This window comes from Leuciscus leuciscus (assembly GCF_965113295.1).
Source record: "Leuciscus leuciscus genome assembly, chromosome: 7".
NCBI lineage: Eukaryota > Metazoa > Chordata > Actinopteri > Cypriniformes > Leuciscidae > Leuciscus > Leuciscus leuciscus.
The window spans coordinates 18087518-18115095 of NC_138731.1; the positions used below are offsets into that span (position 1 = coordinate 18087518).

General features: G+C 36.1%; 1 protein-coding gene across 2 annotated transcripts; it reads right to left on the reverse strand.

Annotated features, from left to right (window-relative positions):
- Positions 1-324: 324 nt before the first annotated feature.
- ankrd10b (ankyrin repeat domain 10b) lies at positions 325-26966 on the reverse strand. 2 transcript variants are annotated; one of them, XM_082175863.1, is made up of 6 exons: positions 26244-26966; positions 23637-23789; positions 20839-20930; positions 4207-4457; positions 2906-2995; positions 325-939 (listed from the first exon to the last, which is right to left on the reverse strand). In XM_082175863.1, exons 1-6 carry the CDS (start codon positions 26433-26435, stop codon positions 641-643), a joined length of 1077 nt encoding a protein of 358 aa, XP_082031989.1. In that variant the 5' UTR covers positions 26436-26966; the 3' UTR covers positions 325-640. The 2 variants fall into 2 exon arrangements, with proteins under 2 accessions (XP_082031989.1, XP_082031988.1); XM_082175862.1 differs by having other exon boundaries at positions 325-942; positions 26244-26906.
- Positions 26967-27578: the final 612 nt, after the last annotated feature.

Here is a 27578-nt window from a genome sequence, read left to right on the forward strand (position 1 = left end):
ACGTTTCAGTGGGAGGAATGAGGTCAATGTCCTCCTAGCGGTTAAGGGCGGGAAATGCACCAAACGACGATCATTGTACTCTGACGTGAATGATATTTCACAACAGGTAAACGATTACTGTTCGTTTGTTGTTCACATTTTCAGTCATATATATGATAATAATTAGGAGGGAGGGCCGTTTGAGTTTAGAAGTGCGTGAACTATAGTATGAAAATAACCAAAATCAGGTCAATAAAACCAGTGAACACCAACATATCTTACCACAAGTTCTAAGAGGTGACAAATGTAAAAATGGTCGAGGGTGGAAATTGATTCATGATTCAGTCAATTCATCAACCATTTTATTCATACAGTATACAGTATACAGCTACTATGTAAGAAAACGCTGGCAGTAAACAATTACATTTTATATGTAGGCACAATTAATACAATAAATGTTCTTACAAACAATGCAAAAAAATTAACAGCTTCTGGGATTCTCCAACTGAATTAAATGGCCAAAATTAGAAAATAATAATAAAAAAAAATTTTTTTACAACATAAATACAAATCGAGTGACCCTGTCAAAGTACATGGACTTATAGCAATTCAGCACATTCTCTATGGATATATAAAGGCATATGAGTCCGGATGGGACATCCTAACAACCATGATAGAGGTGCATGGTGTTGAAGGTGATGTGGTCATACTGCTCCTCTACACTGACTGACTTGCGGTGCTCTATCTGACTGCTTTCGTCCTCCATGTTCTCAGCTGTATCTCCATTATGATGCCCAAAGGGAAGGCCTTTGTCAAAGTAACCAAGATGTAAAGAAACACCCACATTCCCAATATGATCACAGTTCTCAACCTCGGTTGAATTCCCATTTACTTTCCCACGCGTCAGGTCACCACCATTGAGGTGCTGCACAGGATGGCAGCGCCCATTTAAAGGAAGTCCTGCTGTCAAAGAGAACAAATGAATTATAATCTCATTAACATTCAAATTTGAACTGAATGTTTTTGTTTTGCACAACAATTTCCAACAGGATTCATCTTTGATCCAAACTGAATTCTGCATCACTAATGTTCTTTAGTGGACATTTCAGGGGTACTCTGTAGATTGTTCAGTTTAGGGTTTTCAAAATCACATCCAGTTTGGTTTACATGATTACATCTGAACCCGAGATTAAAGTCCTGCATCAAGTCGCTGCAACCTTAAACATTTTGCCGAATGAATATTTATTCAATATTAAATAACAGGGATTGAATCTTAATCTCATTTATGTTAAGTGTGGAAGCAGCAAAGTTGGAAAGTGCAAACCACTGGATTATAATCTACGAAAAAGGGTATCAAATGACCATGCACGTGGCTTCTATTTTAATAAGTTCTAATAAGCAATTCATAAGTACAAACCCAAGAGTCAATGATGATTGTTAAAATGACAGAACATTTAATGAATATAGAAATTACATTTGCATCATTCTTAGGCATCCACACATGAACAATATTTTCCATCTCAATCTCATGTTTAAATGAGCACTTACAGTCAGACGTCCCTTTGTAATTCAGAATAGTTTCAGTAGGAAATCATGCGTTAGTCTATAATGCAGTTCTACATTTCTGCCATTTGTTCTGTGTGAAATATGACAATTTTTATATGAATTTATATAAAGTACAATGTAATCAAATAACCAACTTTTTCTCAATTAATAGCTACTATCATACGAAATCAGTTTAGCAAATATTTTCTACACTGAAATTCTATGCAAAACATTAGCTGAAAAAAAGGGGGGAAAAAAGCCTCGTACAGTAACCTGACTGATAAACACTTGAGACTGAATAAATCTAACGAGAAAGACCCTCTTCAACAGATTTAGCAATAACAGCAACAGAAAGAAAGAGAACAACAATCTAATATAGTAAAATAGTCTAAGGTTTAAGAAGTGACTGAATAGCACCTTAACTCCCAAACAAGAACACACGCATGAAAGCTGCACAGCGAAGGTCCATGGATGTTCTCTATACATTCATGAAAAGATATGCTTTGGCATAACAAGATAATTAAAAGTAAAAAAAAAAAAAAAAAAAAAAAATAGACTGAAAATAAAATGCACAATATTTCATGTTTCAAACATTGAAAAAAATGCATTCACCAGGAATTAGTTTTTTTTTCGTGCTACTTTACAGGAAAATAGTATGGGTCACTCATATCAAAAGTATTACCCAACAGCCTGAACCAAAATCCAACAACATTACAAAACTCAAGGGCAGGAACTTGGCAGGGAAAATAGAAATTCACAGCAAAAGCTGTCAATCAGTATTGTACTAAGATTAATCTTGTACTAAGATTAAGAGAAAATAACATTGACAAACTTTCCAAGTATCGATTTCAGGGCATTTTCAAAAGCCTCATAACAAAAATGAAACCACTTTAGAGAGAAGGAAAAATATCTGAATATTTTAATTGTTCTTGGAACGCTTTGGAATCAAAATTAAAATGGCATTCAAGGAAGTCATTGTGCAAAACAAAACTCAATTTGCTCCTACTGAGCAAAATAATGTCTCCATTTTAGATTAAAACAAAGTGCATACCACCAAAAGTTAAAAGGACGGGGTGGTGTGAGTAACTTATGATCAAATGTTTTATACATGTGATGTGTGCCAAATTAAATTATTTTCCCTCCCAGACACACATCACCAAAAGAGTTTAAATGAAGCAAGGCAAATGCCCCTACAAATAGGCATAGGAATTAGTGCAACGACATGGTATCTGCATGGAGGTCACGGTGAAGACCTCCAACTCTTTGTGGACTGAAGGTCCACTTGAGGATGAGCTCTCCATGTGGACCCCCCTGTCTTGCTCTGGACTCATGTAGCCATTGGACGCCAAAGGCAAGGATCCATTTAAGAGTCGGTTCCCACCTGTGGTACTCAGTGGTGGGCCAAACTCCATGTGCATGCTCTCCATCTGGTCCTTTCCGCTGGATCCGTTTATTGGCTGATAACCGAGATCTGCAATGACACATGTTGAGGTATTAACATGTGGTGATGACAGTCCAATGATTTTGATTTAGGAACAAATGCAGGGTTTCACAAGAAGAATTTTATTTGTACAGACTTGATTGGGTTTTTACCTGCCCTGTCAAATTGTTTTTGACCATGTAACCTTGTATTCTAATAAGCTTATGACACCAAAATTTCACAATTCTCGATTCCAATTTCAATACAATATCAAAAACGAGCCTAACTAATATAAAGTTCAAACATTAAATACAAGTGAACGGATTAATCCTTGTTAAAGCTAATGATACAGACAGCAGCAGGTGTATTAGGCTACTGTCACTTTAATATCTAATAATGATACAAACCTGATTTCTTTCTCAACTGTTTACACTTACTTAAAACTTGGGCTACGGTGAGACTGTCAGTCAAAATTGTGTGTATCCGATTGAAATCATTGATGTTCACACTGTGTCTCGCAACTGTTCAGATCCGATTTGTGGCTTTCGTTTTCCAGAATATCTGCATTGGTTTCTATGGCATTTTTGTTGCGTTGGTAGGCATACGCCAAAAACAACAACAACCGCAACATGGAGGGGTTTGCAATAGAGATGTCTTTAAATTTTACAACATGGAAATGTGTAGCCGCTGCGCTGGACTTATTTCCGCGCTGTCGTCTCCGCCGGTTTCAAAATATGTCTCAGTTATATCGTCATGTTCTGCTCATCCGGCACTTTGCAACAATACAACCTTGTTTCGGCAGCGACTTTCAGCATGTTTCCTATATTCTTATGCGTGAGTCACATAAACCACGCAAAATCCAATCAGAGCAGTCAGACTGAAGCGTATTTCGAGAAATGCAATTTGAATAGGATTTCAAACCACATATTGATGTAGCTTGAAATAAAAATAATAATAAAAAATAAAAAAACTTTCATGTGATAAAAAAAAAAAAATTTATTCACACTTGCTAAATCTGCACAAAATCGGATTTGGACACAGTCTGAACGTAGCCATAGTCAACTGTTAACAAGGATATGGGGCACAATGGGTATTTTGTGTGTATTTGTCTGCTCAAGTGTAAGGAGACACAAAAGAGAATACTGTCAATTCTGTGTGTAAGTACTCTAAATACCAAATTGAGTTTTGTGTTGCATCTCCTTGCACTTGAATGGTAAATTCGCTTGAATTTTTAATCTTTGAAATATTCAGTCAATACTTACCATCTGTTCTGGCCTTTTTAATGTGATTGGACTCCATGCAATCAAGAGACCTCTTTCGGCTGGGAACCCCATTAAGGGTGCTCCGCTCTTGGATTAGCTTGCGGTCGCCAAAGCACACAGAGCCATTGGTTGAGAACCCGTTAAGCTGACTGAGCTGCTGGTTCTGGGCATTGGAAAGCAGCTGGGCGCACTCTTGAAAGCCCTGGGCATGGGCTAGGTCAGCTGCGGTCAGTCCACTAGCGTTCCTCATGCTGCGCAATGATAAAATTAGCGTGTTAACACTGCTGCACTATGGCAAATGTTTGTAAACCACTCATACACACACACACATACACATACACATACACACACACACACACACGGTCCCTTTCTGCATTTCATATCCCATTTTATTTCTGACATATGTTATTTAATCAGGGTAAAATCACTGAAAATGTATATAATTTAAAGACATTTATAATGTTGTGACTTCTCAACTGCAATAGAAAATGAAAAACCATTGAAGCATACACAAGTAGACAAGAACATGAAAAAAACAAAAAAAAAAACAAACCATAATTCAATTACACCAGTCAATGGTAAATATATGTAAATGGCAAATTTGCACAAGTGGAGAGATTATTTCCACAAGATTGACTGGCAAGGGGAGTTTGGCACTGCTAAATTAATTTTTCCAAGAATTCTCTTCAATGCAAGAGATGAACTGGACAGATGATTAATTTAAAAGTAGTGAAAAGGAAATAATGCTATTGTTTATTAATGCTATTAATAAACATAGTAAAGAAGTTGCAATTAAGATGACAATAACTGTAGATAGAAATGTAGACGTACAAAGTCAGAACAAGTCTTCTTGAATCTGTAATAAGTGGCCTGGAAAGCTGAATAAAAATACCATGGCGATCCATCTTCTGATAAAAAAAGAGAGGTTTTAGAGACAAGATACTTGTCCCTTAAAGAGGTTTTAATGGTGGTTGAATCTTCATTTGCATGGCTGAAAAAGGACAGCTTGGAACAAGGGGCGACAAGGGGAACAAGACCTGGTCAGGAAATTCTTCTTTAAACACTCAAAGACACAGCAAGTTAAAGAGAAAAGCATCCTGGCTTCATCAAGAGGAAGATTTGATCAAATGGTGAACGCTGATACCGTAAAGCATTAAAAAGGTAATGTGAGATGCAATCCCATTTAAAATTAGACATGCCAACAAGAAAGGATTGAGTGTGCATTTGGCATCAACACAGTCATTTTCTATTGCAGTGAAGAACCAGAATACATGAATGAACAAAATCAAGGGCAAAATAACAGTGTTCACACTTACCCCTGGGGCTCCAGTTAACACTTCTATCCTGAATGCAGTGAGAATACAGAAATGTCACTCTTGGTAGCGCAGAACACTGTATACACACAGACTAGCCTCAGACAATCCAAACCAATTTATATCAGACACCGATAATTTCTTTAATGTCACTAATTTGTGTGTTGTTCTCTCTTATAAGCAAATGTGTGTATCTGTATGGGGTTTGAGTGACTGCCAGCTTTTGCTGCACTCTTTATTCATATTACACGTAACATCGAAGCTAGGACTAGACGCAAGATTTGTTACCAACTACATTTAAATTGACTGGGGATAAGAGCAATTTATGCAATTTCCTACAATGCATCATTCCACATTGCATTAAGGACCCATTAAGAACATTTTACTGAATCTATTGCAGAAAAGCATAACCTAAATCAATGTTTTCCAACCCTTTTCCTATAGGTACACAAACAGAACACATTTTGGATATCTCCATTACCATCCATTTCAGGAGCGACTTGGGAGGAGCCTCCAAGTTTAGGAAAAAATTGGATAAATGAAGTCCGGACATACTACATCTGCACAGTTCTTGTGACCTACAGCACCAGTTACGTTGCTTCACTTCAATTCACAACACCTATCTCGTGGTCTCATGGGACATTAAAGTGTCCATCAGATGTGCACTTCAGAACCTTGGTAGTAAGTGATCTGGGTACTTTACACTTACCGTTTTATGAAAATGATGAATTCAGAGATATTACTTATGTACTGTTATTTCCCAACTGTTTAGTACGGAATTAGGCTAGGCATATTCAAATGCAGGGCATCTCTGTTTTAAGTCTCTACCAACAAGCTTATGAACTGAATTGTGTTTGATTAGGAAGAGTCTGAAAATGTGTACTTTTGGTCTGCCTCCAAAACGGTCCAAGATCTTTTAGCACATCAATAGCACTGTACCGTGGGGAAACAAAAAGTCTGAAGGACAAGCAAATCACTGTGAGTGAGGAGGACATGATGCTTAGGTGCCAAGACCTTGGTATTTGATTGGAAAGAGGAAGGAAAACGCTGGCAGTCTCCTAAACCCTATATATCATTTTCATGAATCTGAACCTGTGTGGAATTTGTGCAAAAGAAAGCATTTCATAAATATTTTAAACTAAGCATTGTTACATTTTATATTTAATATTAAATGTTAGATTGAGCAAATAATCATTAGGTAACAATTAAACTCACTTTATCCATTTTAACTGATGTCCTGTATGCGCTACCACTGAGTTACACACATGAAGTAAGGGGTTTGCTGGTGGCTTTAAGAAAAAGTTTTGTTCATTCATGGATTCATTATAAAACAATAATCATAATATTCATTAGAACATGTTTTTTTAATATCTAACTATTTCACAGTCCACACACCCACATTCATTCCAACACATAAAAACAGTTTCAAAAATCATACATCTAAAAATAAAATACAGTTTCCAGCAAATAAAGTAAAAATAAAACAATTTCCATTGAACAGACCCTCCCCAATTATTCCTACCCAAATCTGAAGAAAAATATGAATGCTTCTCGGAAGTTCTGATGTCAAAAAGACATTTGTAACAAATACTTCAGAAGGTGTGTGGCCATCCTGGCAGGTCTCAATTGGAAATGAACCTCTTAGGTGCAAGAAATCTGAAATAATTACCAACACAAACACAATGATCATGTGGACAACAGCTTAATAGTTCAAACTTATCCACTGATGTTTATTGGCCCAAATCTGTGAGTGACTTGAACATAAAATATAACTCAGATTAATTTGTTCCTTAGGGTGACCTCAATAGTTATTTATATTTTACATTAATATTGCCAATATATGACAAATCCCATTGTTAAACATCACTTCAACAAATGAGAAATGAGAAACGTATCATGTAATCTGAAATAGTAAGGCTACATTTTACTTTGATGGTTGCAAGGCGTCTTCCCTTGCTACGGCGGTGAAAGGTTTTTGAGCTATTGCTGCAGCAAACAACTCAATCGTAGATCACAGATAATATAATTAAAAAGAAAAAAAAGAAATGGGTGTAATTTTCTTGCGTAATGTCCCCTCGAATTAGATCCCGAAACCTAAGTGCCAGTTCAGTTTAGAAAGCCAGATTTTCTGAAAACTGTTTGGTGTTTTGTTTACATATTGTCCACATTGTTGACAGAGTTATATCAGATTTCTGGTACCTTTAATTAGAGGTCATTTCAGTTAATGTAAATGTAAAAGATACATGAACAGAAAACCTGTTATTCATTTGCACTGATTTTCATTTAGTTTCCTCACTGCTACTTGAGTTATTATTATTTGGAATTGAAATAAATGAAATTAGAAGTGTGGCAGTTAATACAATAAGTTATGTATATTTATTTTGCTTTTTGAACTGAGACATTTTAGTGTTTGGGCCAAACTTTACAGTAATTTGATTACACTATGGTTTTCAGAATCCCCTCTCATTCTGTGTGTACAGAATATAAGATTCAGTCTCGAAATGGCCAAGTAAGGTAATTTCCCATTATGTGGCAGTAAACAAGAAACTTTGATCCCAACAGTTTATGAAACCATTAATGAAAGAATTATTAGCAACTGAACATGCTAATATCTGGCAATTTTTTTTTTTTTTTTAAACTGCTGTCAACGTTTTGTTTATGCTCGTTATGCTGTTGCATTAAACTATGTACTTGCAAATACTTAACCATTTTTCTCTACTAATCAGATTCAGGTGAATTCAAAGTTCACCCAAAAATAAAATTCTGCCATCATTTACTCACCCTCAAATTGTTCCAAACCGGTATTTATTTATTTCTTCTGCTGAACATAAAATAAGATATTTTGAAGAATATGGGTAACCAAACAGTTGATGGACCCCATTGACTTCCATAGTATTTTTTTTTTTCCATACTATGGAAGTCAATGGGGTCCATCAACTGCTTGGTTACCGACATTCTTCAAAATATCTTCTTCAGCATTCAGCAGAAGAACGAAATGAATACAGGTTTGGAGCAACTTGAGGATTGAGTAAATTACATAATTTTCATTTTTTGGTGAACTATCACGTTAACAGCTATTTTTACTGACAATATAGAACCTCTCTGACAATATCGAACACTAATTTACAAAGACTGTACGAAGACTGTGTTTAGATACATGCATATATTCATAAATAGACACGCAGATATGTCAAACATTCTTGAGGTTTTAAATAATAATCAATCTTGGATTACTCTAAATCTAACCTATTGCTCATAATCTTTTTTTCGCAGTTCACAAATTGCTTGAATTAGCCTCTTAAATATGTAACCAAGATGGTTTATTGCCACAGATGTATTCTGGTGGCCTTCTCATTCATTTTAGTATGTGTTTACTGCCAAGTCGACATCGGAAAAACTAGAAGTTTACATTAAATCTTTTTTTGCACATTTATATTTTGCTTTATGTTGTTACAAAGCCCATGTTCAAATTACTGTCATGTTAATGTTACATTTTAAAATGAATAAAATGTGATGTCCGCGACACTGCTTTTAGCTCCCATATTTAATAAAAAGATAACGTTTCGACCCTGCTGGGTCTTCAGACGTTTGCCTGAAGAAGACCCAGCAGGGTCGAAACGTTGCCTTTTTTATTAAATATGGGAGCTAAAAGCAGTGTTGCGGACATCACATTTTTTTTCACTTTATTAGTTCCTTTTGTCCTGCACCTGCCAGAAGGTGGGATGTGCACACAATTACTTTTTTAATTACATTTTAAAATGATACATCATTTATTGCATATCTGGAGTGGGGGAAAAATCAGTAATGTCCACTCGGAAGACGAGAAAGGTGAAGGAGTATTTTGGCATAACAATTAGGCTCGGTTATTGGATTGTTATACTACCGGTTATGAGGGTAAATAGCCTACTGAAATACACTATCCCGGCCAAAAAATAGTCGCTGATGGATCTGTTGGATTTGAATAGGCAAATACTTTATATAGTCTATGACTGGATCCTTATTGCTGTGATCTTAAATTCAGACCTTAAATTCATTGAAAGTCTTTGGGTTGTGCTGGAGTAGACTTTATAGAGTTCTAGACTCTTGCATTGTCAATATAAGATCTTGACCAAAAATTGGTGCACATCTTGATGTAAATTAATGTTGTCATCCCAAAGACTTTCAATGAATTTAAGGACTGGACTCAGAGGTGCCAATTCATGTGTGAAAATAATTCGTCATGCTCCTCCCAACCACTCTTTCACATTTGAGCCTGGTGAATCTTGACATTGTCATCCTGGAATATGGCCATGATGTGTCTTCCTACATGGTTGTTTAATAAATTAAAAGCTACACTCTCCATTAATTAGGGTTAGAAGACCTGTTGCCAAACATATAACATGCTAGAAACATAATAATCTCTGCAATAATGATCCAGTCATAAACTCCTAAAAACCTGGACACGGAAGCGGTGGTAATGAACAGCAAATCCTTGACATACTGATTTACTTATGCTGGCTAACTTTTAGAGACAGGGTCATGGGCATGGGCATGCTGAAAGGTAACAATGCTACAACAGAAACTAACCCCACACCCTAACAGCTTAAAGGGATGGTTCGGAGTAAAATCAACCTAAGGTCCTTTGCACCATGACCTCGAGCCAAACCCCCCCCCCCAGAAGCCTTTTTTCCCTTGGTCGAACATTAGTTAGAGCTTATTTAGAGAAATCAGCCAGATGGCTTAGTGCAGGCGCTAACGTATCCAAGGATGTATCCTGTAAATTACCCCACTAACACTAATAGTTTGGCTCGAGGTCATGGTGCAAAGGACCCTAGGTTGATTTTACTCCAAACCATCCCTTTAAGTAACCAATTGAAAAGACCTTTCGGCACGCCCATTACTCCAACCTGCAGATACCCACACTTGAACTTTTAATTAGGGAATTATCTTTATGATATGCTATTGAAATGGTACTTACTGGTCCCTGCACTGCTTATTGATTCGGTTGATTTTAATGCATGTATATTTAATAATTTTAATTAAAACTAAGGAGTTGCACATTATGGGTTTGTTTGTTCACCCAGAAATGAAAGTTCTGTCATAATTTACACACCCTCATATCGTTACAAACCTTTCATTTATCTTCGAAGCACAAAATGAAGAAATTTTTATTAAACCTAAGAGATTTCTGTCTCTCCATTGAAAGTCCATTACACCAAAACTTTGACGCTCAACAAACAAACAAAGAGTTCATCAAGTGGTATGGCAAACAGAAGCTCAAACATGCTTGCTTGAGGCATAAGAACCAACAAGATTTATTCTCATGAATCAAACAAGTTCGGTTGAGCTTCGGTTTACCATGTTTGATGTGCTCTATTGTATGTGCATTGTTCAATGTTTATATGTGAATAAAAGCCTACATTAAATCTGTTCATTGCATAATGCAATCATGTCTCTTCAGAAGACTTCTAGGTCATATGGATTGCTTTTCCAATCTCTTTAGGACCTTTTGAATTGTTGGTGGGATAAACTTTCAATGGAGGGATATAAATCATTCAGTTTTCATTAAATGTCGTTTCGAAGATTAACAAAAGTCAAACAGGTTTGGAATAACATGAGTGGGTAATTGATGACAATTTACATTTTTGGGCAAACAATTCCTTTAACTTGAAATTTTCTTACATAAAAAGTCAAATAGGTTTATATACACATTAGACCTGCCAGGTTTGCCATTTCATGTTTCCTGGTCACTTCAATGTTCAATACAGTGTGAATAACTGTATCACTCTGGCAAATTGCAATTTCACTTTGGTGAATTAAATTTTTTATTTCAGTAATGAAACAGAAGCATTCATTTTGTTTCTTCATTCCTGATATGCTTTGCTACTCTCTATTTCAACTTCATAAATTCTCTTCCATAGCCCTACCACATATCTTCCTGAGCATCAGACCATGCTTACTCTGGACGTGACTAAGGGACTGATTAGACCTGTCCTATATACGTCCTATGGTTAGTCTATAAAAAAAAAAGAGGAAATAAATAAACATCAACTGCATTGATTTAAGGGCACAATTAAGCAAAGCATGCAGGTCAAAAACAAAAACTAGATCTAAAAAAAACAACAAAAAACTTTGTCTTTTGAAAGTTCTAGGTACAAAATGTCCTATCAGTAAAACCAATCACCGCATGAAATACCTCAACAGTTTGCCAGTGTGTTGATACTGAAGGGAGCGATAGTGAGAACACTCCTAATGCCACAACAGTGTAGTTTCGTTGAGGGAACTTGGAGTGAGTCAGCAGTGTCTATTTGGAATGCTCTCCCCCTTTTCTAGGATTACTTGAAAAAGTCAAGTCATTTCGAATTCAATAGCTGCAAAACATTGAGATGTGTAGATGTTCTCTAGAATTTTGCCGTAACAGTTAACAAAATGCAATCTCCATTTCTTTTGTCATCATGCCACTTTCATAAGGACAAAGGTGACAGATGATTCATAAAAGAACATGTTTTATTATAAGGTAATCATATCATAGGTTAAATTCTGCAGGCGACATTGTAAATACAAACAGTTTCTCTCTATGAACAAAGTCTCAGAATAATAGATGCAGACAGGTTAAAACAAAATAGTAATGCTATTAATACTATTAAGGTCTAGTAATGCAAACCCTCTGATATGTAAGCCTGTGCTTTACCCTGCTCTCCTTTACTATTATAGTACCTGAACCACACTTTCTCCTGTCAGACTTTTGGATCGAGGGCTTTGGGAAAAATAAAATAAAATCAAAAAGACAATAGTCATGGCAGAAGGACATATGCTGTATGTTTTAAAATGGTTTAGGACTAACCAGAAGTGTTGTTTTTTCCATATGATTTACTTTAGAGAAGGGACAGGAAGTGATAAAGAGAAATTGTACATGTTCCAATCAGACTTGTGCCATCCGCATATCAGATTTACATATTTAAGCCTCAAAAATATAGTGTGCCTTAAAAAGAATAAGTTAAATTTACATGGAGTTATAAATGGACATTTAAAAATCATTTATAAGGATATTAGGCCAAACTCTGTCATTTCAACTGGACATTTTATCTGAAATACCTTCTTTGCAGAATTTAAATGAAACAAGGCAATAAAGAAAGATAATTGTCCAAATGTACACTAGAAGCCTTGTACGTCACTGGTAAAGAACATAAGAAGCTGAACAAAGTGAATTTAAACCAACATGAGAACCATGAGGCTTTAAAAGAGAAGGGAGTGCAAACCTTCTGTATCACAGCAAGGGAGAAAAGAAAGAAAGAAAATGTGACAAAGCACTTTTTTTTCCCCAAAGGACTTGGCCTTCTGAACTTATAGACATGTTTGATAAAGACAATTATTGAAGACATCTGAGTGAAGAAAGAACCAAGATTTCAATGACGAGACGGGAGATGTATGAAATGTGTCAATCCATCAAACATAGTTAAAGTGTGGATGTCTTTTCCGTAAGCATGAACAACTGGAGACGTCCAATAGAAAAAGAAAAACATTTAGATGAGAATACACATTTGTGCAGTTGATAATTGTGAATCTGATTCCAGTGCATTTAAGATTCAAGCAGAATTTGGAGGGGATCCATTCTCACTCTCTATGAAAAAAGAGAAATTTGACAAATTTCAGAGGACGTTAAGCAATTACTTTGTTGCTGGTTTTGTTTTGTTTTGTTTTTTATCTGCTGGGATCTGGTGGAACAGTTCCAGCAATAAGGCAATAAATGAATGTTTGTTTCTTGTAAGCTCCTTTATCTTCTCTTCTTCTCTTCGCCATTTATGTTGTTTAGGGTTCAGTTTCAGTCCAAGAGTCAAGGAATATCAGACAATTTGATCAGAATGAAATGGTGCTCTTTAGTCAGCTTTTAAGGTAGGAATATGGTGGTCTGTTCAAGTGTCCAGAATATTTTCACTGGTGGCCGACAGGTTTTCTCCAGAAAAGTAAAGCATCATCTGTATTCGGGTCTCAAGAAATCAATTAAAATAAAAGCTAGAAATAGATAGTGAGGAATCAGATAAAACATCCAGTTTTGCATTTTTTTAGGTCATGTAGATTTAGAAAAAAAAATCATATTACTCTGTCTGTACTCAGAATAACTCCAAGTTTCCAAATATTACACTGATAATATGGTGAACAAGACCATTCTGACGTTTGTGTCCTATGTGTTTGAACTTACAAATCTAATGAAAATTATGTAAACGATTTCAGAATAGAAACAAAATGCAAGTGAGTGTTAGACAATACCTCACTATTGATGAGGAGCAAACTAACTCAACTTAAAACTAGTTAGTTGAAGTTTCCAGATTTAGCAATCTGAAAAAAAAGTAGCTTTAATTTTGTTTAAAAAAAATAAGAGAGGGATAATTATATTTTGTCTAGGATTCAAGGCAAATGTTTAAATAGATTTTTTTTAAATAAAAACCCAAAACCCTCGTTCCTTTCAATCTCCTACCTAGGCCTATATATTATAAAACCCTTTTATTTTAAACCTTCCCTTCTGCTTTGAATTGGGTAAATCTGACACACTATAGCTGTCATCAGAATTAATGTTGCCTGGGGCTTCAGTGCCACTACCACTGCAAGACTTTTGAAACATTGCTTATACTGCCATAATAAAAATCCTATTTGTGTGGCTGCTAAATGCACATTTCATCATTATCTCAAAAGCATTTCCAATAGGGCAATAAACATGCACTAATATAAATTAAACACTTAAAAACAACCCCTAGTTCCAAGATGTTTCTCCTCAGTTTTTTTTGAATGCCACGTACTCAGGGAAAAGTAAGGGATATTCCACGGCTAGCTATGGATTAAATGATTCTAAATGCACGACGTCGAGGCAAAGAACCACCCGACGTGAATCGAAGTGCATTCAAATTGTTTAATGCACAGCTAGCTGTGGATTATCCTGCTTATACCATGGTCATTTGCCAGCATAATATGTTATTGATGTTTGCAGTACAATATTTGACCGAAAGGGTAAAAATTAAGGTTATTTTGATCAGTTATGGCTTGTTAGATCTAGCTCTCTGACCGCTTTGAATCAGACACAGAGATAACATTTATTTGAATGAATAAATGAATGAATTGTAGCACTTATTTGATTTAATTATCGAGCAAGAGAGAGAGCGAGAGGGGGAGAGAGAGATGCATGTGTGAATTACCTGCATCTGTGCAGCGTCTCTCTCTCCCTCTCTCTCTATTAAAAACAAAGTTGTGAGTTGAATTACTTAAAAACCAGCGATGTCACCCGTTGCTGAGAAATATGTAGCGATTCAGTAGTGAAATCATTTTACCAAAAGTCACAGGGTAGCGTTGATAAGTTTCTGTGCTCCTGAAAGTTTCGGTGTGCAGCGCGATCTCTGCTCTCTGTGTGCGTCTGTGCGAGTGACACGTGTGAGTTTGCTTCAATGAAAACAGCGCATTAATATAGAACAGTTATTAAACTGATCTGGAACAGCCTGTGCATTAAACAGTTTTATTGCACACCTTTCAGCCAATCAAAATCGAGTATTCAGACAGACGATGGTATAAAGCAATATAACCTTAAGTAATCAGACTACTTCTAAAACTGATTTGTAAAAAAAAATAAAAAAAAATAAAAGGTTATCAATTAAAATATACCAAGGTCTAATTTAGATAGTAGGTATGGTACCACTGGGCAGGATATAAACCGTGTAATCAAGACTTTTGATGCAATTATGTCTCTCTCTGGTGCATGTTTGTCTTCCTAGACAACGGTCTGTGAGGTCACTCTTTTTCCTTAAACACAAGGCCATAAACTATTCAATCTAAGAAAAAAGTTAAAAGATTCTCTGTTATGAATATGTCAATTTAGAATGAAAATATCGTATTTAAAATAACTTCAATTGCAATATCATATTTAGAATAATTTCAAATGACAAAATGCTACCCCTGAATTGAAGAATGTTTGAAGTGGTTTTACACTGCATTGTTTTTCAATATTTCCTATTGACTGGAAGTGAATTAAATGCTGCGAAGTCCACAATTTAGCCAAACAGTTGCTATATTTTAATACAAATTCTAGTGTACTGCTAATTTAAATAAATGTACCATGTGACAATAACAGAATGCAGCCTTCTAGTCATTTCTATACTGTAAATTTTTTTACAAATGTAATTGATTTCTTTTCTTTTTTTTCTTTCAATGTAGCAACTATCTTTGTTTTATTGCAAAACTTTACTATAAGATTCAATTTGTTAACATCAGTTAATTCATTAGGTATCCTGAACTAACAATGAACAATATGAGAATAGCATTGATTAATTTATGTAAATAGTAATCAATAAACTATACTATAATATACTTTCAGCTTTTCAAGTTGTATATATTAATGCACAACGTGAAGGCAAAGAACTGCCCGACACAAAGTGGAGTTTCAGATCGTTTCATGCACAGCTAGCCGAGGATTATCCTGCTTATACCATGGCCTTTTGCCAGCATTGACAACTCGTAATTAATGTTTTCAGTGCAATATTTTACTGGAAGGATAAAAATTACATTATTTTTCGTCAGTTATGGCTCGTTAGATCTAGCATGGACCGCTTTGAATCAGACAAAAAGATAAAATAGTGCGGTAACATTACATTTATTTGAATGGATGAATTATAGCACTTATTTGAATTCATTATCTAGAGAGAAAGAGAGAGAGAGATGAGAGATGTGTGTGTGAATTACCTGCATCTGTGCAGCGTCTCTCTCTCTCTCTCTCTCTCTCTCTCTCTATTAACGGCAAAGCTGTGAGTTGAATTACTTCAAAACCGATGTTACCCCCATTGCTGAGAAATATAATATAGCCATTCAGTAATGAAGCTATTTTATTAATAAAAGTCGCAGGGCAGCGTTCATCAGTTTCTGTGCTCCTGAACGTTTCTGTGCTCAGCGTGATCTGTATGTGTGATCTGAGTGCGCTTTATTGAAAACAGAACATTAATATAGAACGCTGAATAAACTGACTTGGAACTACCTGTACATTAAAAGGTTTTATTGCACACATTCCAGCCAATCAGAATCGAGTATTCAGACAGACCATGGTATAAACATGAATTAACAATAGTACATTTACAAATTATCCTTAACATAGATTAATAAATTAATTATTTTAGTTCATGATACAAAATGCAACTGTTAACAAATTAAAGGTAATAGTAAAGTGTCACCAGTTTTAATTAAATGGCATAGACTAATGTTATAAATTATATTAATGTATGTTAACACTTTGCTGACCACAACCATATGGCATTCAAAAGAGGAGCACAACATCTGCAGGTTGAATTAGCTGTTGTAGTGCTTTCAGCAGACTTGTGTTCTTTACACCAAACGCCTGCAAGAAACACTACTAAGATGATCGCTGTTCCACAAAACACATCATACTTTGTTTTACAAAATAGGACTTTGTTGAGTCAACTAATGTTAGTTTGAGCATAGAAAACATATTACAAACCAATCAAGCACAATAGATTTTAGACTATTTTGCAATTTCATGATCTGGTAGTGTAAAATGACCATGAACAGATTCTAAATTTCAAGCATTCCCTTTTAAATTATACAAATTGAGCCAAACTGTATTAAAATATTTCAGTCAGTAATAGAAAGGTTGTTTTGATGTATAGATGTGCCTCTGTGGAAGAACAGATCATTTCCAGTTATTCATTATGTCCACTATCATCATTAAAGTATGCCTTACATTCCCAAGTGGCATTTTTCATTGTCAAGAGATATGAAATGGCGAGAGTCTGTTAAGATTCAACCGTTGCATATCTCCAGAATGAGCAACAACTCCTGCACTACTGAATGTGTGCGATGCAGTTTATTCAAGTGACAATGTGACAAAGTTATACTTCCAAAACCATCTTAGTACGAGAGCCTTGTTGCAAAACTCTGGAGATCTGTAGACAAACATTCAAGATCATGACTGAGCTTCCATCAGAATCCCTCTGCAAAGTCAACTGCATGTTTTATAACAAATGCTGTATGAGCAGGGCAAACTACAGCCATATACTAACATGAATCTAAATGCTGAACAAGGTGTTGGTGAAGAGAATGTGAAGTAGATCTACACATGTCTATGGCATATGACTGTCTTGACTTTTCTGCTTAGTTTAGCTCCAACCCTAATAAAATACACCAGAACCAGCTAATCGAGGTTATCAGGATCACTAGAAACTTTCAAACAGGTGTGTTGCAGAAGGTTGGAAAAACTCTTCAGGATTGGATGATGACACTATCGGCATAGATTTGTAGCTACCATTTCTTTAGTTTTTCTGTTTAAAAAAGTTGTTATTTTCACATGTGTGTTCTCACATTATTTTGGTACAATTTCTAATTTATTTTCTTTTAAAATAGAATACAGTTTTTTCTCTAAAAGGAGATAATTCACCCAAAAATAAATTCTGTCATCATTTACTCACCCTCAAATTGTTCCAAACCTGTATGAGTTTCTTTCTTCTGTTCAACAGAAGAATGTCGGTAACCAAACAGTTGATGGGCCACATCTACACTACTCCAACCGTTTGGTTACCAACATTATAAAAAATATCTTCTTTTGTGCTCAGCAGAACAGGTTTGGAACAACATAAGGGTGAGTAAATGATGATAATTTTCATTTTTGGGTAAACTATCCCTTTTTAGAGCTATAAAAACACTGTATTCTATTTGAAAAGAAAATCTTTTATTATTTTAAATAACAATAAATATATAGTTAAAGTGTCTTAAAAATTATAGTCCGCACCACAACTATAACAGATTATAGAAAAATAATAATATATATATATATATCGTTCTAACAATAACAATTTTCCAGCTGATGAATTGTAAAAACATTGACAGCCAATCAGAATCCATCCTGCTTTAAAGAGATCGAGCATTTTAAGTAGCAGACAACAAAACTGCAGCGCATGCTTATAGTAAACAGAACGTTATCGTATGTTGGTGTGGACGCTAATATAGTTATCGTTATATGTGTGAACGGGCCTTTAGAATTCTAGGAAAAACTAAGAAAATATCAAATGCAATAAAATGCATTTATTAGCCAAATAATGACAGTGCAGAGACATTGTGACTTGAGCTCAATTCATCCTTGATACTAAAGGGGCTCTCACACTTCATTTCAACTCATCTCCCAACAAGGAAAAAAATCCTTCTCAACAAAGGACAATTTAAAATAGCAACAGTCGTTGTTCGCTTTTGAGCTATGAGGAAATGTGCAACCGTTTGCAACCTTGTAATGACAACACATTTCAAATCAAAAAGTGAAGGAAACAAAAAGGATATTACTGTACCTCAGCACTTCACAGGGGATTATAGAAGACATGATAGAGATCATCAAATTACTAAATTCAGAATACATTTCACATTTAGGCAAAATCAAGCCAATAACACCAAATCTGGTCAAATATTTCAGAAGAGCTCCATCAAAATACATTTCAAAATGGATTGAGTGTATTTAGGTCACTTTTCAAAATCACATTTTCAGCTTTAATGAAAAAAGAATACACATTCAACATTAAATCTTGATATAGAGTCTAGACCAGGGGTGTCCAATCCTGTTCCTGGAGGTCCACCTGCCAACACACCCGTCTTGCTCCTGAAGATCTTAACTAGCTGCTTCAGTTGTGTTTGATCAGGGTTGGAGCTGAACTTTGCAGGAAGATCTCCAGGAACAGGATTGGGCAACCCTGGTCTAGCACAATGGACAAAAGCTGAACTATACTATGTATAGTGATGCATAACAGTAGGGTTCAATTTGTCATGAACTAACAAGAACAGCATGTATTAATCTTGGATAAATGTTAATACATTTTTGTATTACCCATAATGTATTATGAACAACAATCAATAAACAAAAATATATTTATAAAATTAAATGCTGCTAATTAAATGCTGTAAAAATCGTTAGTTCATGGTATCTAATTCATTAAAGGGTTAGTTCACCTAAAACTTTGTCAATTCTGTGAATAATCACTCATTCTCATGTCGTTCCATTTTCAGAACACAAATGAAGATCTTTTTAATTAAATCTGAGAGGTTTCTATTCCTCCATTGACAGCCTAAGCAACTACTAATTACTACTAATTAAAGTAATCCATGTGACTCCAGTGGTTTAACCTCAATTTTACGAAGCGATGCAAGTGCCTTGTTTGCGCAAAAAGACAATTTACCAACACGCATTCACAAGAGCACCACGACGCATTCATGTTGTGTTGACACGAGAGCAGACGTTGTTGCGTTGAACGTGCGTCGGAGATTAACAGTTTGTAAATAAAGTGGCAAATTATGTTTTTTTGTGCAAACAAAGCACTTACATTGCTTCATAAAATTGAGGTTAAACCACTGGAGTCACATGGATTACTTTAATGATGTCTTTAATACATTTCTGGGGCTTGTAAGTGGTAGTTGTGTAGGGTGTCAATGGACAGAGAGCTCTCAATTTCATTAAACATATTTTTATTTGTGTTCCGAAGATGAACGAAAGTCTTACGCGTTTGGAACGACATGAGGGTGAGTAATTAATGACAGAATTTTCATTTGTGTGAACTATCCCTTTAAAAGGTCAACACATTAACTTCAATGAAAAAAAATTTGAATAAACACTCGTCATCCAAAAACACTGTAGGGGGAATTTTTTTAATAGTACCAATATACCGACATGTATTGTCCAAGAATGTACCATTTTTCATAAACTTAAAATGTATTTCCTTCACATATTAAAAAGCTTTCAAATCATTATAAAATATAAAATAATCAGCAGAAAAATCTGACTAACAGATCTGACTGGATTACAATGTTGTTCAATATTTCTGTCTTTTAGAATTGGTTGCAAGTCATGCAACGCCGCATGACATTTTTAGGTACAAATTGTAACAGCCTCACTTCTATGGCGTAAATCTTTAACAGTTAACAGCATAATAAAGAGAATATAAACATAGTTCAAATTCTTTTATTTATAACTCATGCATGCAAGTTTTAAAATCAAGTGAAAATGTGAGATTGAAAACCAGTAAGTTTTCTACCACTCAGGACAATGGGGCTCATTTGCCTTTACAGAAAAGGGTTAAAAACATCTTAATTCAAGATGGTCTCACTATAATTCACTAGTGTCTTGAGCCCGTGTTGTCATGTAGCAGAAGAAAAGACCTGTAGAGCCTTACATTCAAGATAATCCACATTTCAGTTTTGATGGAGCCCTTCTTAAATGAGGCACCAGTGGGGCATTTGAATGGATGCAAGGGACAGAGAGAGAGAGAGAGAGAGAGAGATACACAGTTACTCTGCACAGCAGTTAGAGATGACTTACTCTGCCTTGGCTCCCTGGACCAGGAGGGTGGTAATGCAGTCAATGCTACCTGCACGGGCCGCTTTGTGGAGGGGGGTTTCACCAACATAGTCCTACAAAACACAGAGAGAGAGAGGGAGAGGGAGAGGGAGAGGGAGAGGGAGAGAGAGAGAGAGAGAGAGAGAGAGAGAGAAGGAGAGAGAGAGAGAGAGAGAGAGATGTGATTTTTTTTTTTTTAGCTTTTCAGTTTTAGTAATTTTAGTACTTCAACTGTCTTCCTCTTAGCTAGTTGCTAAGGCAACATTTAAAATGTTTGGCAAGGTTTTTTCTTTTTTTTCTAATATTTGTAGGCCTATGTAGCTTTATGTCAATTTTGGTCACACTTTATTGTAAGGTGATGTAGATACAATGTACTTAATGAAGTACTGCATATTAATTAACAACATGTACTTACTATACAGTTAAGTTTAGGTTTAGGGTTAGTTAGGCTACTTGTAATCATGCATAATTTACTGTTATTACTATAAAGTACATGTAGTAACATGTAACTATGCCACCTTAAAATAAGTGTGTAGACTACCCAGAGTGCTGGATATGGCAGCATTCACCATCTTGCTGGAAGTGAAAGTGCAATCTCTCCGTCACAACCCAGCATCATCATTTATTTAGAAGCTGGTGGATCATCCTGGCAGAGCAGCAAAGGCGCTCCCAGCAGGAGCAATACACTCTTCACTTTGACTGAAAGCTACAGTAAACACTTAAATGAGCGGCTGAGCTTCACCCAGCCCTTTCAGCAAAACCAGCGATTCACTGGAAAAGAATGTGTGCAAAATTCATTGAAGTATCAAACCGTGTGAGAGATCAGTCAATGGGAAGGGTCATGCCCTTAAATGAATAATGCTGAACTGTCTGAGCCAACGGGGATGTGAAACTAGCCTATATTTGGAGAACACATCACTGGTTATGTAACAATGGCCTAGTAATCTCATTTCTCTGCTGTAACACACCAATGAATGGTAGGGGTGGAGAATACACGAACAATCGGAAATGTGCTCATATGCCGATGGGGATTACCACATTCTGCACATATGGAAACCATAATAGGGATGCAGTGCATGAGCACAGCGAAACAACCACAGTCGTGAAGGGCCCAGGGCCTCAAAAAACTGAGTAAACCCAGGCTGACTGGGTCTGGGGTTATTATCAAAAATAAGCACAAGTATAAGCCATATTTCATAAACGCCTCTACTTTCAAATGGGGAAACTGTAGGGGTTGACAGCATGACAACAATCTTAAATCAAGCTGGAACTTGATATCTTGTTCAATTTACAGCAGCGATTGCAAGAAATTCACCTTAAAAACTACAGTGACAATGTTTCAGGTTTTACAGGATGGCATATTGGTACCTTTATATCTAATAACTCATAACCCAATAATTTCATTAAGTGATATAATGTTTAGGCCCCCATATAAGTAAAGCAAAATCGAAGAACGAACTTCACAATTTCAAACAAAATCAGGCCAAAATGAAGTTCGTTTGGAGTTTGAACAAGCTTGCCAAAGCCAACTATCCGAAAAATGTCGAGGTCAGGTCAGACGTCCGCCAGTAAAAACACGGACATACTGTAGAGCCACTTTATAGTAGAAATTGAAAAGTTGTGATTCTAATTAAAAGTTATTAAAAGTACTGTTTTATCATGTTTAATACTGTAAAGCTGCTTACTTTTAAACAAAGTATTAAGTGATGTATAAATAAATACGATAAAATGCCTTTTTAACTGCTGTTTTCTCACAGCTGTCATTTAAGTTGCGCGTATATTTTGTTATTGAGATGAAAGCGTACAGGACATATTTTCATATTTATCTAAATGCGCTTTCAGCAGTGTGGGTGGCTCCAGATGTTTGCCAACAGTAGTATACCTTGCTCAGGCGTTTCAAACTTCTTTTGACCCCCAAGTGAAAAATGAAAGAACTTCGTCGTGGGTATATCAGGGCTTACAATCTACCAAACTTACGAACAACCAAAATCTGCCTTTTTACCTTAAATTGACTGTTAACCACCATGATAATAAAGTTTGCACAAAAAAAAAAACGACATGATCAATCAGTGATCATCATAAGTGGCCTGTCCATAAACCATGGTCAAAACTCTTATATAGACACAGGGTCATACACACAAACAACCACACAACACTAAAATAATGTAATAAACATTAAACAAATAACACTAAACACCCTAATGTACATTACTGATAACAAAAATGAGAAGAAACCAAATGTATAATATAATATAATATATCATTCCAGTTTTTCACAGAAAACTATATGACAGTTAATAGTTTTTACTATGACACTACAAACTAATTTTAATGTATTTTATTGTAAAATGAAAATTCAAATGTTAGGCCATACAGGGTTTTTTTTGTTTTGTTTTTTTGTTGCAAAAACAGCTTCATGTTACGCAACACTTCAATTAAAAACAAAAGTTGTTTGAAATTTGGTTATTTGTTCTTATTTTATTACTGTTTATTTGTTTTGTTTTTTGTAAATTTAGGGCTAGTTCAAATATAGCCTAGTTCAAATTATCAAACAAATGTGATAACAAATGATCTGTATGGCGGTATTTATGACAGTTTTTCCCGTGGTATCGAATATCGATATTTTTCAAGGTATTGTATGGAAGTTGTAAATTCCAGTATCGTGACAACACTACTGCTTGGTTTTCTCACATAACTTCCCCGTTGATAGCTGCAGTTTTAAATAGCCTAAGAACACCGATGCATCTCATATATCACCTCATAAGACAGTGATGTCTTACCTGTCTATTTATATCAGCTCCAGCTTGCAGCAGCCAGAGCAAGCACTGAGGATGACCCCCGAAGGCAGCAATGTGAGCAGGCGTCTGAGCAAACCGAGAGGTCACAGAGTTCACACCACATCCCACCTGCATCAGACGCATTACACACTCCAGCTGGGTTATGGGAGAGGACAAAGGAAAAGTGCATTTAAATAGTGCTCAACTTATATGGGCTTTTCAATAGCTGATGGTAATCGATACCGATAGAGCAGGATAAGCAGATGTAATGCCGAAATTGAAAATACAATACATAAATGCATATTTAAAATACAATTTAATGATAGCAAATGAGATGTAGACAAACTGCTGAAATTTCAGTTTTTTTGTATATGGACCCTTCACATTTCCGAGGTTCTCAGAAGTGGAAGTCGTCATAGTTGGGTAAACTTGTATAGTGGTGACCGGAAACTACAACAAATATAATTTTTAACGTTCCCATTAGCTCCAATAGCAAAAGAAAAAATCCACAATGACATTTCTATGACTTTACAAAAGTGGAAACAAATATCTAGCTAGAGATTGATTACGTTGGTCAGAAAAGAAAAAAAAAAGTGTCAAATTTGCCATCACTCCCTTAGCCGTTGTATAAGCCACATACAATCATCGTTTTAACCAGTTGAATGAGGAAAGACAGCTGTCCGTCACTGCATTCACTACTACAGGTAAGAAGATAGCTGAGAAGATAACTTATCTGATAAGAAACTTTGTTTAGCACACCGTTACTTGTGTCCCTGCAACATCTGTGTTGTTTTCTCTGCAGCCTCTCTGGCCTTCTGAGGAGCCAACTTTCACCCGAGCATGTTTATTCTCAACATGAACATGTGAAACAATATAAAAACACGATAGCCATATGCCAGTCTGTGAAATGGGTCCATTATTCTCCAGTAGGGTTAACAACACCTCTGTTAAACATCTAAATCAGACATCATAATTGGTCTCGCTTTAACGCACATGGCTAAGAAAACAATTGCATTTGACAAAGGAGCCATTTAGTACATTTGATAGATGGTTACTGTTGTGTTTTCAACATTCCATGATCCTCATTCCTGCAAGATCTCAAATTTCACCCTGACTCTTCCTGTTATTCATCTAATCAACAGTGCAGAGCCTTAAAAACTATTCTTCTCTAGACACTCCCATGCTTAGAAGACATAACACCCATCCAGATGAAGCAAACAACACAGAGAAAGTGGGAGTGGCATCAGAACAGAGAGGTTTATAGCTTCCTCATTCTCTCTTTTATAAGTCATACATCAGATTTGGCATCACTTTAATTCAACTGGAATCTAGTCTGATATAAAACCCTTTTGATCAAGCTCATCCACACTGACACTGCCTTGAAAGGTTGCGGTGCAAGTTCATGCATGCATCCTGTGGAACTTTAAACTGTGCAGAAAATGTTTTCCCACATTTCTAAAAATAAACCGATGGGTTGGTGTTTATATCAGCCTGCTGTCTCTCGTACTTCATCTGGTTGTGTAACTTTGAGACATCTGAGAACACAACACATCAAGCATCAGTTACATTAATAATGTAGCTCTTGAGAAAGTGAGGGGAACCTGAAGTTCAGCATCATTACCTGAGGAAAGACTACACCCACAGGTATCAATCTAAAAATACACTTGTATGAAGACTGAAATGTTTGACCACGTGAATCAAAAACACTTATTCATAAGGGTTAATTGACCCAAAAATTTACATTCTGTCATTATTTACCTCAAGTTGTTCCAAACCTGTATGAGTTTCTTCTGTTGAAGACAAAAGATGATTTTTTTTTTTTCTACTAAGAATGTAAATGGGTACCGTCCACTGTCTGGTTCACAACATTATTTAAAATATCTTCTTTTGTGTTCAATAGAAGAAACTCATGCAGGTTTGGAACAACTTGGGTAAGTACTTTTTGGGGTGAACTATCCCTTTAAAGCAGTGGAACCGTATTACTTGAATCGTGTCCAAACGATTATTCACAGGCCGGTTATTCATATGGCAATATTATATAAAAAGTTAGGCCTATATAGTGTAAAATGAATGAATGAATGAATGCAACATTTTTGTTCGTGTGATATTTTATTTTATATGGAATGCGATAGTGTTACTGTAAGTAAAAACTGTACATTAGCTACATTTCTGGTGCGTTGTATCTGCTCTTTTGGATGTCATCATCAGTAACAACTGCATTTATTTTCTACGTCTCCGTTTTTTAACGGCAGCGTTAAAAAAAAACATTCGTCTTCGTATCGTTCTGGCTCTTTTTTTTATATTCTCTAAGGGTTTATAATCACTAGACAAGCCTGTAAAAATCACGGCACAGTCGTAAAATGGAAAAACAAATGAAAAGGAAAGATCAAGCCAAACTGCCTGAGGTTCACGGCGCGCACTGAATGAATGCGCCTTTTCAAATAGATCGTCAGCGCGCGTCAGATCCAGCACGATGACATTTGCATGGATTAATGTCTGATGCGGTTTGAGTAGCATCGCGAATAACTTCACATTTTTAAGGGGAGTAACAAACACATTTATGCACATTGTGGCTGGGTGATAATTTAACTGTACATGATGATGATGTACCTTGCCGAAGTGCGCAGCCCAGTGTAGAGGCGTCCACCCGTAGAAAGAGTCCTCCACCGAGAGCTGGTCTGCGCTGCACTGGAGGAGCGAGCACAGCGCGCCCACATCTCCATCTCTGCACGCCCGGTGAAGAGGGAAGCGAATATTCAGCACTTCCTCGCTAGAAAACCCAGACTCCAGTCCCACCGACATTACTGAACACTCGCTTTTACAAATGCGTGCAAACAGGAATTGTCTCAAAAATGGTGGACTGTACACGATGTCTGCTCTTATTAAGTGCACCGCCCAAACAAAGAGCTTACAAGGGGGAGGCGACGCGAGACTAGACGCACAGCGTGCTCACATACACACATCACACACTGCGCGCTCGCCGAAGGAACGAAACTTCACATTGGGAATCTGTCAAAACCTAAAACGGATCATTTAAGATTCAGGACTGGAGCTATGCCCACTACAATATGACCGTACACCAAAGCCCGAAACGGATCACTCGAGGCTCCGTACCGAGGCTGCGCGCATGCCCACTAACCTCACAAACCAGAAACGGAATCTTTCAGACCCGGACTGAGCCTGCGCGTGCCCACTAAACGACCCTCAAAACCAAAAACGGATCCCTTGAGACTTCGAACTGACACTGCGCATGCTCACTACAAAATAACCGTACCACAAAACCAGAAAAGGAGACCTCGAGGATCCGGAGGATGGAGTCACGCATGCGCTTTGCAATCTGAACGTGGTGTGGCGAAGAGCACGGTTGCAACAATGTGGCAGAACCGTCACAAAAAATATATATATTTTGAAAGTACTAAAATTACATGCTTATCTCCTATAATAAAATACGGGAACACTTTATTTTAGTTTCATTGTTACGTTGCATGTAGTTACAATAGTATTAACTATACATTATGCATAATTACATGCAACTAAACAAAACCTAACCCTATAGGAAGTACATAATATTACTCCGTTCTTAAATGTATAACAGTGTAACAAAGACACCTTAGAATAAAGTGTAAATGAAAATACATTTTACCCTGTTAAATGTTTTGTAAGATTAATATTAATACATTTTTGTTGGATAAAGTTAGAAACCACACCTTTTCTCAGGTATGTTGACTTACAATTTACAAATTGTTTGGTGACTAATCACAAAAAGGTATTCAAATGCATTTTTTTAAACAAGTGTATTGCAAATGAGACTATGATATGCAAAATAGCTATGAATTTCCCTAACAAAAGCCCTATACTCTATGGTTCTCAAGATATTGTAAACCATACAGAAACTATCAGAGTGCAAACAGGAATGCTATTAAACTGAACACTTTTTGTACAGTT

Coding starts and splice junctions, on each gene's coding strand:
- ankrd10b (XM_082175862.1), bottom strand. CDS start 26,435: ATGTCGGTGGGACTGGAGTCTGGGTTTTCTAGCGAGGAAGTGCTGAAT. Junction 23,790..26,243: donor GGGCTGCGCACTTCGGCAAG/GTACATCATCAT, acceptor CCCATAACCCAG/CTGGAGTGTGTAATGCGTCT. Junction 4,458..20,838: donor GTCCAGGGAGCCAAGGCAGA/GTAAGTCATCTC, acceptor ATCATTGCGCAG/CATGAGGAACGCTAGTGGAC.